The sequence below is a fragment of the Calidris pugnax genome, unplaced genomic scaffold, assembly GCF_001431845.1.
Source record: "Calidris pugnax isolate Ruff unplaced genomic scaffold, ASM143184v1 scaffold30, whole genome shotgun sequence".
NCBI lineage: Eukaryota > Metazoa > Chordata > Aves > Charadriiformes > Scolopacidae > Calidris > Calidris pugnax.
The window spans coordinates 1,351,946-1,368,887 of NW_015090776.1; the positions used below are offsets into that span (position 1 = coordinate 1,351,946).

General features: G+C 42.9%; 1 protein-coding gene across 1 annotated transcript in view; it reads right to left on the bottom strand.

The window, feature by feature from the left end:
* FAM129A (family with sequence similarity 129 member A) overlaps positions 1-16,942 on the bottom strand; it is a 75,348-nt gene that overhangs the window by 44,599 nt on the left and 13,807 nt on the right. The window contains exon 2 of the mRNA XM_014949064.1: positions 452-582. Within this exon, the coding sequence (XP_014804550.1) occupies positions 452-582 (131 nt within the window). The remainder of the gene's footprint in view (positions 1-451; positions 583-16,942) is intronic.

Below are 16,942 nucleotides of genomic sequence, written 5' to 3' on the forward strand. Positions count from 1 at the left end.
TGGGAACCACTGAAAAGAGTCTGGCTCCCTCCTCCTTCAACCCTCCCTTGAGATACTTGTAGGCATTGATAAGGTCTCCCCTCAGCCTTCTCTTCTCCAGACTAAAGAGTCCCAGCTCTCTCAGTCTCTCCTCATAAGGGAGATGCTCCAATCCTTGAATCATCTTTGTTGCCCTTCGCTGGACTCTTTCTAGTAGTTCCCTGTCCCTCTTGAACTGGGGAGCCCAGAACTGGACACAGTACTCCAGTTGTGGCCTCACCAGTGCAGAGTAGAGGGGGAGAATGACTTCCCTTGACCTGCTGGCTACACTCTTCCCTATACAACCCAAGATACCATTGGCCTTCCTGGCCGCAAGAGCACACTGTAGTAGTTAATGTGTTAATTATTTCATGCAGGAGAGCAGAGGTGTATGGCAGCTTCCGAATGGGAAAGAGCTTAGGTGCCTGCCTACCTTGGTTTTCAGGAACCTGGACTGGGAGTCCCGGTGCTGCTCCAGCTCATCCTGCACGTGCTTGCAGAAAGCCACCGCGTACTGGCGCCTGTAGTGCGGGCTGAAGTTTTTGATGACAGCCTCTGTTTTTCCTGAAGCAGAAATAGAGATTTCATTGTATTTAATGTGCATCACCTCAGAAATTGTAACGTAAGAGCAAAGCCGTTATCGCCAGCGTCCCAAAATATTGCCCAAGCACACCAAAGGCCACTCGCTGCACAACAGATCAGGAAAGCCTCCGAGATGCATTCAGCTGTTGTGATAACCAAGCGCAGAGGGAATTTGTTTGGGTCTTAAAGATATAGAGAAAACACTGGGTTTGCACACAGTTTTTCCTTCTAAGAGTGGGCAGAATATAGCACAAATCCATTTCTCTAAGAAGAGATGTTATCTGCTTCTCCCTAGGACACACTGCCATGGAGCTGATCCAGTTCCAGAGCTGATAAGGTTTCAAAAAAACACATACACAAGTGATACTGGGTAGTGTTTAGCCTTCTTAGCCAATTTTATCACATAATCAGATCTTCAAGCTGACTCAAGGCTCCTACAAAGTATGTTTTCTAGGCTTGGGCACTGCAGTCTCTTCTTTGTTTTAATGTAAACAGATACTCAGTCATGCTGCAATAAACACTAATCTTGTATTGTCTCGCTATGATCAAGATCTCATCAGTAGCAATAAACACACTGACAGTCTCATTTCTGGGAATCCTAAAGCAATTTACAAGTAATTAACTCATTAACCCTATTTAAAAATGGTTTACAGGCAGCGAAGCAAAGCTAGAAGTTAAAGGCAAGCGCACGAATGCGACTCAAAGAGTCAGCAGCAATGTGAAACCCAAACCCTGGACTATGACCCTGGACTGGACTATGATGACAGCATCCAGACTCTCCTGGATGCTGGAGAGATCCCTTTCTTCCCTGTACTAAGGAGACCCATGACAAGGTTTTTTCGCAAGCATAAAACAGAGAAACATAATTTCACACCTCAAGCAATTTCGATGCTTTCAAAATTTTGTTTTAGAATCATAGAATCATAGAATCATTGAGGTTGGAAGAGACTCTTGGGATCATCGAGTCCAACCATCTACCCTACTCTACAAAGTCCTCCCCTACACCATGTCCCTCAGCACTGCATCTAAACGGCCCTTAAACACAGCCAGGGATGGGGACTCCACCACCTCCCTGGGCAGCCTGTTCCAATGCCCGACCACTCTTTCGGTGAAAAATTATTTCCTAATGTTCAATCTAAACCTACCCTGTTGGAGTTTTGTTCTTCTTGGGGGAAAAAAAACCCCACAAAGAAACAATTTTCTGTATAAGCCCAAGAAAAAGGTAGTTCCCAAACTGTGATTTCTTGAAGCCTTTATACACATGGGCTCCCAAACCAGGGCTGGCATTCAGCGCTCCTCCAGGGGGACCAGCAAGAAGCACCATGACCTCCAGAGTCCTGGAAAAGCTGAACCACTCCCATCCTAAAATGATGTTCCCAGACTCAAACTCCTCCCAGCCATGCACCAGCACTACCACCAAAAAGAATTCACTGGCAGTTTTCATCACGTTTCTGTATTTTATACAACAGGCTGTGAATCTGCAGCAGCTGCAATGAAATCAGAGAGAGGTCTCGACGTATTTGCTGTTTCAAGCATATAAGCACGGTCCTTCTAAAGTATCCATGCAAAACTTCCTGAATTATTACTGATTTTACATCCATTTCTCACCAGAAAATGAAGTTTAAATGTCAGTGCACTTCCCAGAATGTTCATGCCCTTTTTTTTTTTATCTTAAATAATTTTGAAGATCAAAATGAATAGTTAAAGAAAGAGAAAAGCCTTAGATCATTACAAGAGTAAGCACATGGGATTTTACGGGGGAAAGTGCATGGGATGCTCTGGTGTAGAAGATGCTATGGTCCAGATTTACCACTTCTGGATACCTTATTTCCATTTAAAAACCCCAAATCTTTGTGGCTGAGACTGCCATGGAAAAACAATTAGTTTGCTGAGGAGTTTGCATGGATGGGTAAAGGCAAAAATTTTGTAAAGTGGTCATTTCAGGTCCAGCTCTGATTTGCTCCTCATGTTGCAATATCCCTCATGTGGGATATTACCAAGCTGTTAGAGGTAATTTCATCAATTCAGATAGCGGCACTATTTAATTACTCCATAACTACCTGATAATTATATTTCCTTTGCTGTAGTTACCTGGATGTGCGTGCAGATGAAAAAGCTATACATTGTTTCTGCAATTTTACTTTCATTTCGATACACGGAACTTGATGCATCTCTCACGTTTAGGGACAATATTGACCTGACCTTTCATTCCAGCTACTCCCATCTAACCAGCTCAGAGAGGTGAGTTGGGATGTGACCTTTCATTCCAACTACTCCCATCTAACCAGCTCAGAGAGGTGAGTTGGAGCCTTCTCCTTAAGCATCAACGGGATCACTGACTTTAATGAAGCTGAAAGCCCCTTCTTGCCCCTTTCCAGCCCCACACCACCACCGGGGTACAAACCTGGTGCCCCTTTAGCCCTGCCCGGGTGCATGGAGGAGATGGCTCTGCCGACTGCCGCGTTTGCAGAATCGTTACACAAAGCTGGAGGCACATCAGGAGCCTGGCTTAATTTTTCAGGTATGTAAATTTTTCACAGATTTACTTGTGGGACAGCACCAGGTGACAACCTGGACTCCAACTCTCCAGTTGGAGACTAGATTTTCTGAGACCTACAGGTTATAGGACATGCTTGCATGTAATAGCAGGATACCAGCGCTGCTGAAGCAGAAAATCCCTGCCTTTTAAACAGCCTTTTAAAAACTAGCCTGCTTTGGGAAAAGGCATAAACTTATTCTCCAAATAAGGACAAAGCTGCCCAAAACCTTTACAGCTTTATTTTTTTTTCTTCTGGGCCCAGCCAGCAGTAGGACGTTGTTGGCCCCAGCCCCGGTGGAGTTTCCTGCTGAGGGTTTGCCCCTATTTTCCACCGCGGCTTTTTCTTTCCCAGCTTGCAGTGGCCTCTTAATCTGTTACAGAGGGCTCTGGGACACTGGACCTCACTCGACTGCTGCCTGCATCCTGCAGTAAAAATTTGCTGAGGAAGTGGGACAAAGAACAAAATTCTGGTGTTGGGAAAAAAAAAAAAAGCCCAACAATCGCAGGAAATACCTGTAATTTTGGCAAAATCTGTCAATTACGGCTAAATGGGCCCAGACGTGTGATTCTTCAGTGTCAACATTTCTTAGATCAGCTTAAAGCATGATGACCAAAAAGAAAGGAACTACGCAATTCATAATATATAAAAATGAGAAATATGCTATCAATGTGATTTCTGTGTGCAGAATGTATTTATAATCAATCAAAACATGATGGAGGAGCAAACATTTCATGCTGCTTATTCCAGTCTTTGTACTACTTGTAGCAAAGGATCTCTGTATCAAAACTACTATTACCTCTTAAAATTAGAATAAAAGGGTTTTTTAAAGAGATTGTCAGTGGGACTACATAACGACCTGGCCTTGCACTCTTCAGCTCAAAAGGAATTGCAACACTACCTGCAGGAGGGAAGAGAAGCAGATGGACTCTTGATCCATTGTTCACCGATGGATCTTTTAAACTCTTTTAGTTTACAGAAGATAAAAATACTCTATCTGAAAACAAACATGATGGAAACAGTCACGAGTAATAGAAACTCTTCCCATAAAATGATAGCATGGGGCAACTGGAGATAAAATACTCCAGGGCAGTTGAAAAATGAGTTCCCCTAATTCTTTTCCAAATTTAGTGTGGCTTTCTTAGTCAGAGCTGTTTATATGGAGCAAGGCCAACTTTCCCACTTGGCTGGTCTGGCGACGGTGCAGCTCCAGTCTGTATAAATGTGACCTGAAACCCAGCAGCTAGATGGATGTTTATCCTAGGAGAATAGGTAATTTGATCATCTCCAGTAGAAGCCTGCATGCAACCGAAATTACCAACAGGAAAAGTTGTGGAAAGATTTTTGTCAAATTAACGTGGCCAGAGTCCCTTCCCCCTTTCTTGCAGGTTTAGATCCTGCTCCAGAATAAACTTTGCTAACACTTTATAACGCATCTCCTGATGCAGAACCACACTTCCACTTGGTCACAAAAGTTTAGCACAAATTACAATATGTCTTTTAAGACTAAAAGTCTGATGACCCACAGCATGTCCTCAAATACCCGACTTTTTATTTTGGGTTTTCCTGCTTTTACTGAAATAAACTGACATCCAACTTTAAAAAATAAGGGCAAGCTTTGGCAAGTTCTCCCACCAATTTCTGCTGGTGTAGCCACTGGCTTTCAGCCTGGTAGGACTGCCCTGCACAGCCTGGCTCGCTCGCCCTGCCACACTCCTCTGCTCTCAACAGTGTGCTGCCAAATGGCCTGTACAGATGCAGGTCAGGAAAATTCAGGGAAAAAGGTCGGAAAACATGAACTTCTCAGCTGGCATACAAGAGGCGTCACTCACACTTACTGGCCTTCAGCCATTTGGGAATTAGAAAGAGGTAAGGACTTGCCATAAAAGGTGTTATTCCACTTAAATATTGGTGTTTGGTCACAAGGCAACCCTTCCAAGAGTAGCAATATGACCATGACCCTTCCTCCTCATAGCACCACTGCTTGCACCGAGCAGCTTTTGAATGGAGTTTTCAAAAAATACCACAATCTGTGATACAAATCTCTTTGGAGGTCTGGGGAATTTATCTTCTTAAACCATTTAAGCCCTTTGAAAACATACTTCACGCCCTGAGGGTCGTGAGCTGTAAAAAAAGTAAATGATTTGTTGCATCAAAGCAAACCCTAGACAAAATAAAACCTAAAAGAAACAATAAGCATTGTGCATGCTGAGTGCCAGTACATCCCACACTTCAAACAAGTGTCAAGTATTGAGACAGAACAGGAATGAATGATTTTGTCCTTGTTTTTCTTCCACAAGGCCACAAGCAAAGCCATGAGAAATAAATATTAAAAGATCCATTGATCCCACATGGTGCTTCCCCAGCCAGGTGTGCAACCCACAACTGGGGACATGCTCTTAAATGATAAACTATACACTATACTGTGTGTCTTAATGTTACTCAGCAAATTCAGGACTGAGCTTTAAAATTACTATTAGCCAGCCAGCCATCTATAGAGATATATAATCTTATAGCCCATCAGGGTAACAGCAAAATGAGTTCACAAAATATTGTCAATGTTCAGCTCATGGGCCATCCCAAGTCCAAGCTAAACACAACCTTTGATTGAGATAAATGTCTAAAACTGTAGACCATCTACTTGAGCTCTGTGAATCGGGAAAGCTGGATGTCACTATGGGCTGGCAGGTTGGATGGTCACTGTGACCTCTGCTGCTTCTGATCCTGTGCATAAAAGCTGGTCTTCATGAATACACCTGTTCTGATTCAAACACCATTATCACTCATTAAATGCACCTGGTAACTTGCAAAAGCAATTCTCTTTGGCATACCCTCTCTAACAGCGCCCACCGGGGCTTTGGGATATATAATATTACAGTGGAAATTACCAGTGATTCCCTCTCTCCTACAGTCTTCCTTCTTGTGCAGTACTTATGGTACCACCCAGAAACTGTTTAAATCCAAGTGCTCCCAGGCTTTATCCTACCTGTACAGGGAGGTAATATTAAATCCTCTCTTTGTTGTTGACAACATAGCTCAGTTTAATCTTTATTTACAGAAACAGCATTTTGATTATTTATGAGTCATGACTTAATATCTGTTATGAAAAAAAAAGGGATGACAGACGCAAATCCCATACTCTGTTTTGGCTGAATCATGTCTCTGCAGGTTTGTTTGCACTCACTCAGCCAAACCAAGATGCTCTCCAGTGGAGCCACCCATCTTGCCCATGCAGACTCTCTGGAAAACTCGGTGTGCAACTGATAAAATACTAAAACCAATTATTTATTCTCATTCTTGCTTCATATTAATGGAGACTCTCATTAAAAACATAATGCTGCAACTACATTGGTGTGTGCACCCCCCCAAATTATCCATCTGCAACACGGCCACTGAATTGCACTGGTAAAATTCCAGTTAGTCACCCAAAACTCAATGCATAGGAGAGAATAACACCCATCACACCTCAGATCATCCTCTTCCTACATCTCAGCATATAAGCACTCCTCGGGTGCTTAGCCCGACTTCTCTATAGGACAAGTGGGAAAGTTGATGCTGCATTGTGAACAAAACAGATTTCTTAGCACGTTTGACAGCTGAGACCCTGGATGTGGAATCTGTGCCCCACCAGAAGTGACATTTCTCTCCCAGGACAAGCTAAACAAACATGTTTTTAAGTTTATGTAAACTAGATCCAGGGCAAAGGAGGAGCCAAAAATAACAGGCTCTGTTCCAGCCTTGCAGATCTTCCTTTCCACAATTTTCCTTGAGTACTTAGCTCTTCCTCAAGTGATCCACGACACGAGGCTAAATTTTACACTGAGCTGGACAATTGTCCCACAGGTTCAATAAGTTTATGCACCTACAGTGTTCTTCTCGGGCATCTCACATTTCAGAGAGTGTAGACAGACCCGAGTGAACAGACCTCATACACTCTACAAAAACGCTTGTTTTCTTCAGAGTAGCTTGTGATTTAACTATGGATCCGGCTATTTTAAATTAATTCTGAATACTGCCTCATGATTAAAAAATGCAGAGCAAAACACAGAGCACTAATCCTACATAAATATAGACTGCCTCTTGGGTCAGAGACTCCTTCCTACAGCCAGGTTTCCTTTCCCCTGCCCTCCCAGACTGGACCAGGAAAATTCTTCTTGGGAAATACTCGGCACTGGTGAGGCCTCACCTTGAGGGCTGTGTCCAGTTTTGGGCCCCTTACCATAAAAAAGACATTGAGGGGCTGGAGCAGGTCCAGAGAAGGGCGACAAAGATGGTGAGGGGTCTGGAGAATAAGTCTTATGAGGAGAGGCTGAGGGAGCTGGGGTTGTTCAGCCTGGAGAAGAGGAGGCTGAGGGGAGACCTTATTGCTCTCTACAACTCCCTGAAAGGAGGGTGTAGAGAGATGGGGGTCGGTCTCTTTTCTCAAGTCACAGGCGACAGGACGAGAGGAAATGGCCTCAAGTTGCGCCAGGGGAGGTTCAGGCTGGATATTAGGAAAAATTTTTTCACTGAAAGGGTCATCAGCCATTGGACTGGGCTGCCCAGGGAGGTGGTTGAGGCACCATCCCTGGAGGTGTTCAAAAGACGGGTTGATGTAGTGCTGGGAGGTATGGTTTAGTGATGATGCTCCTTGTTTGTTGTGTGGGTGTCTATTTTTGTCAGTTAGGTTGACGGTTGGACAAGATGATCTTTAAGGTCCCTTCCAACCTAGAAGATTCTGTGATTCTGTGAAAAGATGGAAATGTCTGGGGAAACGTATCTTAGCATCAATCCACGACTGCAAAGCAACAGGCCAGGCCGGGGTGGCACACGTCTCGTGCCCACTTGAAACAAAGAAGTAGCCTCCATCAGGTACATCTACTCCTTCAGCATGTGTACTTCATGGACACATGCCAGTTCTGGAACACGGCTCCCACCAGCTTCTTCATACCTTCTCCCATACATGTGTCATGGGGAAATGGGGGAAATGAATGGGACAACCTCTCTAGCCAGAGACTGGTTCTGCACAGGCAGCTCCACCAGTGTTGCTGATGGGAGAGGCAGTAAACATCAGGAAACCATTAGCAATAGGGCTGGGGCAGGGGATGGGGGAAAACAACAGGAATGATTTGGATTTTAACCTTAAAATGCCTGAATTGCAACCAGTGAGATCAGACACTCCGGCATGGAACAGCAGGGGCCAGCAGCCAGCAGCTCTGTAACACTTCTGTCACTAAATCGTTATTTAGAGGAGAAACAAGATTTCATGAGTTGCCTTTGCACTTCTGTCAGATTAAAAAAAAAATCCTGATAATCACGAATTACATAAAGGCCAAAGTTTGTGGTTAATCAAGCAGAAACAAACCCAATACAAGTCAGGGGTTTGATTAACAATGTGTCGGATAAGCTTATTCTTAGAGGCTGCTGAAATTTATCCTTTCTTGGTAATGGGGTTAGAAGCAGCAATGCTCTGTCCAGAAACAATTATTCATGGTCAAATTCAACAAGAATAAGGTCTGACAATCCTTTATTTATTATCTTATTTCACAGAACCAGAAGAACTAGGGATTTAACAAAATAAATGAACCCAATCTAGTTCCCAGAGGCCACAAGAAGCTAACTATGCTCTGTATTAACTTAATTTGATGAATTTCAATGGTTTTCAAGTTTTGGAGGTTTTTTCGACTCCATAAGCCACAGGGGCTTTAATGGGAAAACAGACACCAAACGTGTCTTGAGCAGCTTTCTCCAGTACAGATCTCAGCATCACATTACACATCACAGTAGGTCACACAAGAATGTTTCTTGGGAACATCTAAACAGTTTTCCAAAAATGTAAGCAAATGCCACATTACCCTTTAAATAAAGATGATGCATTTCCCCCTCCCTTTCAGACAACAGGCTTTGCAGCCACCTACTTCATTGCTCGACCATCCGCAAGATAAAATAATGAAAACCATTCTCACATCAGAGATACAGATAACAAAATAATCATCTTCACAAAATACTAAATGAACGTTTTTCCAAATATATGGATATTCATACAGACTCACACCCCTGCACAAGATTAATTCTGTGCAATACTTGGAGTGCGCTCATACAGATCCAGGAGATACTTTTACTTAAATAAGTAATTTTTTTCTTAATTATTTTGCCAAAATGATGCCACACTAGATGGGTACTCAAAGGTGTATATGACATTGAAAATCAGTCTGGGTACACACACACATCCTTCCATGTGGGGCCTCACTTATGATGAGATTACCTTACATCAGTCTTAAAGCTCTTTTTATTATTTACATTATGACTCGTTTCACCACCAGTCTAGTGTAAGTCAACCCAGAGGTACTTCTCAGACTACCAGGTCTCCTATAAAGCAATCACTTTTAAGCACTGTAGCATGGTCATCCTGTTGCCCACCAGGACACCCAGGCCTTTTTCCACAGAACTGCTCTCCAGCAGGTCAGCCCCAACCTGTACTGGTGTATGGAGTTATTTCTCCCCAGGTGCAGCGCCCTACACTTGCCCTTGTTGAATTTCATAAAGTTTCTCTCCAACCAACTTTCTAGCCCGTCCAGGTCTCACTGTATGATGGCACAGCTAGCTCATTTGCAAAAATGTTAATAACAAGATTAATCTCTCAAATAAATTAAACAGAGGCCTCATAGTACAGGCATTTATTTCAATGGCTTTCCAACACCACCACATCTCGTAAGATTATTGCAAGAGATCCTTCAGCCTCAGAGCTCCTCCTTACCATTTCAAACCCCAAAAGAACAACACAGATTTTAACCCAAACAACTGGCACCACTCAGACTTCTGAAACACTTACTCTATAGCCCAAGGCATGTCATCAGAATGCCAGTTGCAATCATTTTCTAATTTCATCTGTTTTTCTTAGCTTGTACCAACACTGCCTTGCCTTGGTCCTCTGTATGGCAGCAGTCATGGAAGCACATTTGGAAGGGAACTGCAAGGAACCCAAACACCTTCTCCCTGGGAAGGTGCCTGCCTTTTGGCAGATCACTGTTTCATCTCCTCACACCTGTACCAGGGAGATCCACAGCTCTCCAATATAACTTTTTACCCTCTGAAGCCCTGAGAGGATGGAAACCTGAAAAGTCAATGGTTTATCACTCTGTGATCCTGTGTTTGAATGACAAGCTTGAATCAAAAGGATGCAAAAGTAGCGCAACCTGCTCAGAGGATCTCCCCTAGAATGGGTAACCCCCAAAAAAGCACAAGACAGACAATGAAATGATGGGACAAATTAACTCCTCTCACCCTCCCCAAAAGTGCAGGATGGGTTACATGAGAAGAGAGGTAATGGAGACAGTCTCCTTCCCATTTTCAGCTTAGGAGCTTGCAAAAGCCTTTTGCTGTTGCAATCTCTCAGGCAATCTCCTCTTGGGGCCTTTTGACACGTTGCTTCCTTGGTAAACATGCATTTTTAAGATTGGATCTCTGCTGCAGCCTCCCTGAAGTTCTTTTAACTCAAAACCTCAGTGATACTTGTGCTACAAACTTTATTAAGCAGAGGGTGGAAAAATAAAAGGAGGCAGAATTATTTATACCTATTAGATGTAGCCAATAACACAGGTCTTCATACAGACAAAGAGACAACTCTTTGTGAAAACCAAGAATCAATTTTATTGTCCATTTTTAAAAAGGACAAACAAAATACAAAATAAATATATAATCAAGCTGCTACTACAAGTTCATATTAGAGGAAGAGGAATGTGTAAAAAGCAGCTCGCAACCCAAGGAATTTTTTTACTGCGCGTCTACTTTACAGTAAGCTTGGACAATAAAAATGGGAAAATATTTCATTTGCAGTGCATTTGCAGTCATTTTCTTCAGGTTCTTATTCTTCATGCTATAATACTGCAAGATGGACGCAAGAAAATTTGTTGACACAGCAAAACATTATTGGGGAGAGGATGGAAGGACTCACTATAAAACCTAAAAGCTTGAGTGAAGCATCGTTTCAAAATCTCTTTAATGTATGGTATATTTTGTTGTTACAGAGCAGGGTGATACAATGGCATCACCTTCTGATGCCACACGGACTGTGCTGGCCATAAAGATGCTGCCAATTGTTCAGGGCTGACACAACCTACAAGACAAAAATGTTGTTTCACTATGCCATGGGGTGCAATGTCACAATCACAGAATCACAGAATCTTCTAGGTTGGAAGGGACCTTAAAGATCATCTTGTCCAACCGTCAACCTAACTGACAAAAATAGACACCCACACAACAAACAAGGAGCATCATCACTAAACCATACCTCCCAGCACTACATCAACCCGGCTTTTGAACACCTCCAGGGATGGTGCCTCAACCACCTCCCTGGGCAGCCCATTCCAATGCCTGAGAACCCTTTCAGTGACAAAATTTTTCCTAATATCCAGCCTGAACCTCCCCTGGCGCAACTTGAGGCCATTTCCTCTTGTCCTGTCGCCTGTGACCTGAGAAAAGAGACCGACCCCCATCTCTCTACACCCTCCTTTCAGGGAGTTGTAGAGAGCAATAAGGTCTCCCCTCAGCCTCCTCTTCTCCAGGCTGAATAACCCCAGTTCCCTCAGCCTCTCCTCATAAGACTTATTCTCCAGACCCCTCACCAGCTTTGTCACCCTTCTCTGGACCCAATCCCAGCAGACAGGCTGCATGCTTGCCCTGGTAAAGCCAGAATTATTCACTATGACTTTGAGTAAGCTTTTTTGCACATATATTACACATACTGAAAAAGTATTTCCATCATATCGTCCATCCATATGTACACCCAGCAGCTACAGAACAGCAACCAGTGTGGACTAGTGGTTTTTTAAGCTGGGAAAATGAATCAGCAGATGATTGTTTCTTAGTTCTGTCATTTCTAAAAGATTTTTCTGAATATATGGTTAATCTTTCTACACCTTAGCTAAGCCAAACTAGACAAATTCTCCTTGCTGATACTATGTTCTCACATTCAGAAAGATAACGAGTCTGCTAAATCTTTAGAAATAAATGGATTTTAAAAACATTGCATTCATACTTTACAAGAAATACCTCCAAGGGTCTATATTCGTGCAACTAAAAGTCTCCCCCTTAAAAATCAAACCCTTCTCTACTTCTCCATGGATGAGCATATCTACAAGCCAGCAAAACCACACTGTTCACTGCATTTTTAATTCTGCAGAAGAGACAGGAGTAAGCATCGGCAACTCATCCTGTAGGGAAGGAGGTTCCTTCACACGACTGCAAAAAAGCATCACTTAAGGTTAAAAATAGGAAAAAAAAACATATAACTGTTACACAAATCTGTTCACCGAATCCTGTCTATTTTTCTGAGTATTACAGATGGGGAAGGGAAACTACAGTCCTGTGATGCAGGAGATAAGCTTTAGAATTCAAGGTAGTTCAGAAACACCAAGAACTGGTATCAGAGCAGTAGCCACCCGGATCTGGGGTTTTTCAAAGCTACGGAAATGTCTGGTTTGACACAAAGGGAGGAAGATGCACTGATGCTCAGCTGTAAACGGAGTCTTGGTCTGAATGAGTACAGCTGGTTTTCTCACTCACGCTTTACTCGGACTCTACAGAAGGCTGAGGGCAGATCTGATCAACGCCTATAAATACTTCAAGGATGGGTGTCAAGAGGTTGGGGCCAGTCTTTTTTCAGTGGTGCCCAGTGACAGGACAAGAGGAAACGGGCACAAACTTGAACATAAGAAGCACCATCTAACCATGAGGAGGAACTTCTTTCCTGTGAGGGTGGCAGAGCCCCGGAAGAGGCTGCCCAGGGAGGTGGTGGAGTCTCCTTCTCTGGAGACATTCAAAACCCGCCTGGACACGTTCCTGTGCAACCTGCTCTGGGTGGAGCTGCTCTGTCAGGGAGGTTGGACTAGATGATCTCCAGAGGTCCCTTCCATCTCCATATCATTCTGTGATTCCAGCTGTGAAACAGGTGCAAAGGAAACAAAATTGGCTCAATGGAGCAAAGGAGGTTTGCCCTTCCCTCACAGGACCGATGTGACAGCTCCAAAAGCCCCTGATAAATACAGTCTAGGGACAGTCCATGGGCAGAAGTGGAGAAAATGAGACAAAGGGCTTGAAAATAGAGGGGAACATGCAAACAGAAGATGTGACACAGCCCTCTGATTGCCCGGGGCTTCCCAACATGGGAGACCTGCCAGTGGCCTCTTTCTCCCCATCCAAAGTTGAGCAAGGCCCTAATTAAGATCATAGTACTTCTGAAGCCCTGTAAAAGAAGGAAACAAAGTGATCCAAACATTTTTGGGTGGGTGTTTTGTTTTGTTTTTTTTTTCAAAGCTAAAATGACCCATTAAACTTAATTCCTTACTTGGCAGAGTTTATGCCTTTGATTCTTCTGAATTAAAGTTGGGATCTGATTAATAAAAGTATACTTTCTGCTAGTAAATTCAGAATTAATTCCGGAGATTTTATTCTGAAAAGAGGATAAGTAAAAGCAAAACAAACCCTGACTTTCTGCAATTGCAGCAGTATCAAAGATGAAGGACTGCCTTCACGTTCACCAAGTCTGCTCTTCCTACAACCAGCCAGTACCAGCAGCCCAGATCATCAGAGGTAGAAGAAATGCCCCCACGTCACAAGGCCATAGGTCAGGGGGATTTTAGGTAAAAAAGGAAAAACAAGAACTGTGTTCAGAAAGTATTTGATGTATATTATTTGATGGAAATGTAACAGAGGACACATATGAAGCAAGACCTTTATCTTACAGTCACTCCTGTGCAAATGCAGGGGTTTAAGATCTAATTACTCCTTGTCCCAGCCAACTGTTGGAAAGCATTTATTTTCTTTTTCAGGCTTCTATTTTTAGTCGTAATTTAGAGAAATGCCAGACTCCCACTGCATGTTTGACTGCGACTCACAGACAGGCACAGCTACGGTGTCACTTGCTGTGGAGGGAAGGTGGTGGCACACAGCTCCACAGGTGGAGCCTCAAAGTCATCTTGTTCCCTCCGTGGAGCTGGTTTCACTAAATCCCCCATGGAAGCAAGCTCAGAGGGGTTAAAGTCCAGCCACTTGACAGTCTGCCAAATGTTGTACATTATTCTTCTTCCGCCTGGACGAGTTTCAGTTCCTCAAGTGCTCATGAAAGCATCGCTGAGAAGACAATAGGGTTAACACTGGTGTTTGTTTTCTCCATTCCTAAGACTTCCCAGGAAGAAGTGCCAGTCAGTTATTGTCTCTCTCACTAAATGTGTGTTTGAGTCTCCTTGGCTGCTCAGCTCTTCCGCCTCAATGTTTCAATGCTCTTTCCTTTTTGAAAAAAAAAATAATAAGTTGCCTCATTTCCTCTCCATTTATCTTTCAGAGACTTGTGACAACACAACACAACTTGAAAGCAAAAAACCAAATCAAAACCACCTTCTTCCAGCACTGTGTTTGTACAGTACGACGACATGAGCTTTTGGGCTTGGATAAACAGCCCAGCAGGCTATTATTAAGAAGAGGAAATTTATTCCTGAGAATTTATTTGGAAATAGTTTGGTGAGAGCTTTCCTGCCAGTTCGCAGGAACATTCGAGGGGCAGGACCTCCACACATAGACACACCAAAAGTATTTGCCCATAGTCCACAACTTTTGGCAATATATAATGGGAACACGTTCAAGGCCTGGTTTTATATCTATGGTAGCAATACCTCAATTAGTGCATTTAAAAGTTTGCTTTCATCACTCTTGCCTTTGTACAATCAGTTATAGAGCTTCAGGTTTGTAAGTGTCATTTTCTTCCATCATGGGTCTCTATAAAGTTCTCCCCATCAATCCAACCTGAGCTCTCATCAACATGGATGCTGATACTTCCTCTCTTTTTGGAGAAGAATATGGTCCTCTGTTTTTTCTTCCACCATGGGTCTCTATAAAGTTCTCCCCATCAATCCAACCTGAGCTCTCATCAACATGGATGCTGATACTTCCTCTCTTTTTGGAGAAGAATATGGTCCACACAGTTGTTTGTGTGCCCAAACCACGACAATATCAAAACTTAAATTCTTCATTTTTCTACATTTTGTAAAATGTTTTATTCAGCGGACTAAGAGAAAAAAACCAGCCCTAAGAATGCAACAGGCAAAAGATGATAAGAACAAAAAAAAAAATAGCTTTCATGTGATAAGAGTTTTATCTGGCAAATGTATGTATATCAGATTACGTTTTATTTTCTGAATGCAGAAGTAATCATTAGTAATGCTACTTTACCCATATTTAGCTCCTATCTACTCAAGTGCAATTTAAGCAGACTGTCACAGCTCATTTCAGCGCAGAAGCAGCCAGGCAGCAGTCTCTTTTACAGACTCACAACTAGGGAGAAGGATGCTAAAGACACCCCTCTGTGGCAAAAGGAATCACAAAATGTTTAAGTTAGTGCAGGTCTTCATAAGACCAAGCAGATTTTTTTATAATTATAAACAACTGTGACTATGTGGTGTTGTTTTGAAATTCCAAATTATACATTGTATTTTTCTTGGTGTCTTTCTCCAAACTCCTCAGTTAAGTGGTTGCAGAAGATAAAGGAGAGCCTACAAGATGGGCTAGTTTTTGCTTCAGCCTCTGCAGAGCTGCTCTGCAAAAACTGCCATGAGTCCATGTAAGTGTCCAATATCCACACACTGCCTCTAACAGAGTAACACTCGTTTTGAACCTCATCCAAATCCAAATTCCTCCAAAGGCTGTCTGCATTTACTGACTACAACTGAATTTCAAGCCATGTTTGCATTCTTCAGTGGTGGCTTTAAGTCAGCCTATGTCTTTCTGAGAAGCAAACACAGAGAGAGCCACATAAATCCATTTTCTGCCTTCATTTGTGCTGATGGGATTCACCAGCCCAATGAAGTACAAGATGAGCACTGAATTTCTATGAAATATTTTCCCACCTAACAGCATCCATTGAGGCTTCACAACACCTTCAAGAGCTCTTGAATCCCCAACACTCTTTTGGAGATTTTTCTATCCCTTACCATTACTCCTAAAGCCTTCCACCGTACAGTGGCAGAACAGCGAGATGCTATTCAGGCTGCACGCTACTCATGCAGTAGCAAAACTTCTTTGTACTCTGGGACATGATTTCTTTACAGTTTACCCACTCAAGCATTGCTGAGCAATTATTTCACCAACACTTTCACCCTAGGTTTTGCATAAAACCAGCAGCTTCACGCAAACAGCCAGGAGGTTGGCCAACTGAAAAACAGATCCGTGAAAAGGATGATAGAAGAAGAACAAGCCAGGATTTTTGGAAAACTGTATTCACAAAACCCACCAATATGATTCATGGATTCTTTATGATTTCCAATGCAAAACCCACGGCCACTAGGAGAGACAACATGAAAAAAGTGCATCTTATGGTCTCTGCTTTACACTGAGCTTGACTGGCAAAGATGCACCAAGCCTTCGAAAATGAACCAGTCAGGTTGAACCTCCTGGCTCCAAATTTTGGATTTAAATTGAGTCATTACTTTTTTTATTTTTTTGCATGTCTCCGAAATTCAGAGGTCAGAACAAAAAAAACACAGGCCACAGCTGGCATGTCCATCTGAGAACGTGTGCCTTAGCTAACAGCCACGAAAAACTATAGCCCAGGAGACGATCGCCTTCTTACAACCTCTTCTGAATCAGTAACGAAGTCAGTTCCTTGTATTGTAACAATTTCACTTTTAGAAGTACCTCTGTCACTGAGAGGACAGTATACACGGTTGAAGGTTTAAAGGCATTTTTGGAAAATGGCTTTTGCTGCCACCAGTGTGGTGTTTCCAGAACTGCTGGATACCACCCACCAGCACCAGGTGGGTGCTCAGCACCTCTGA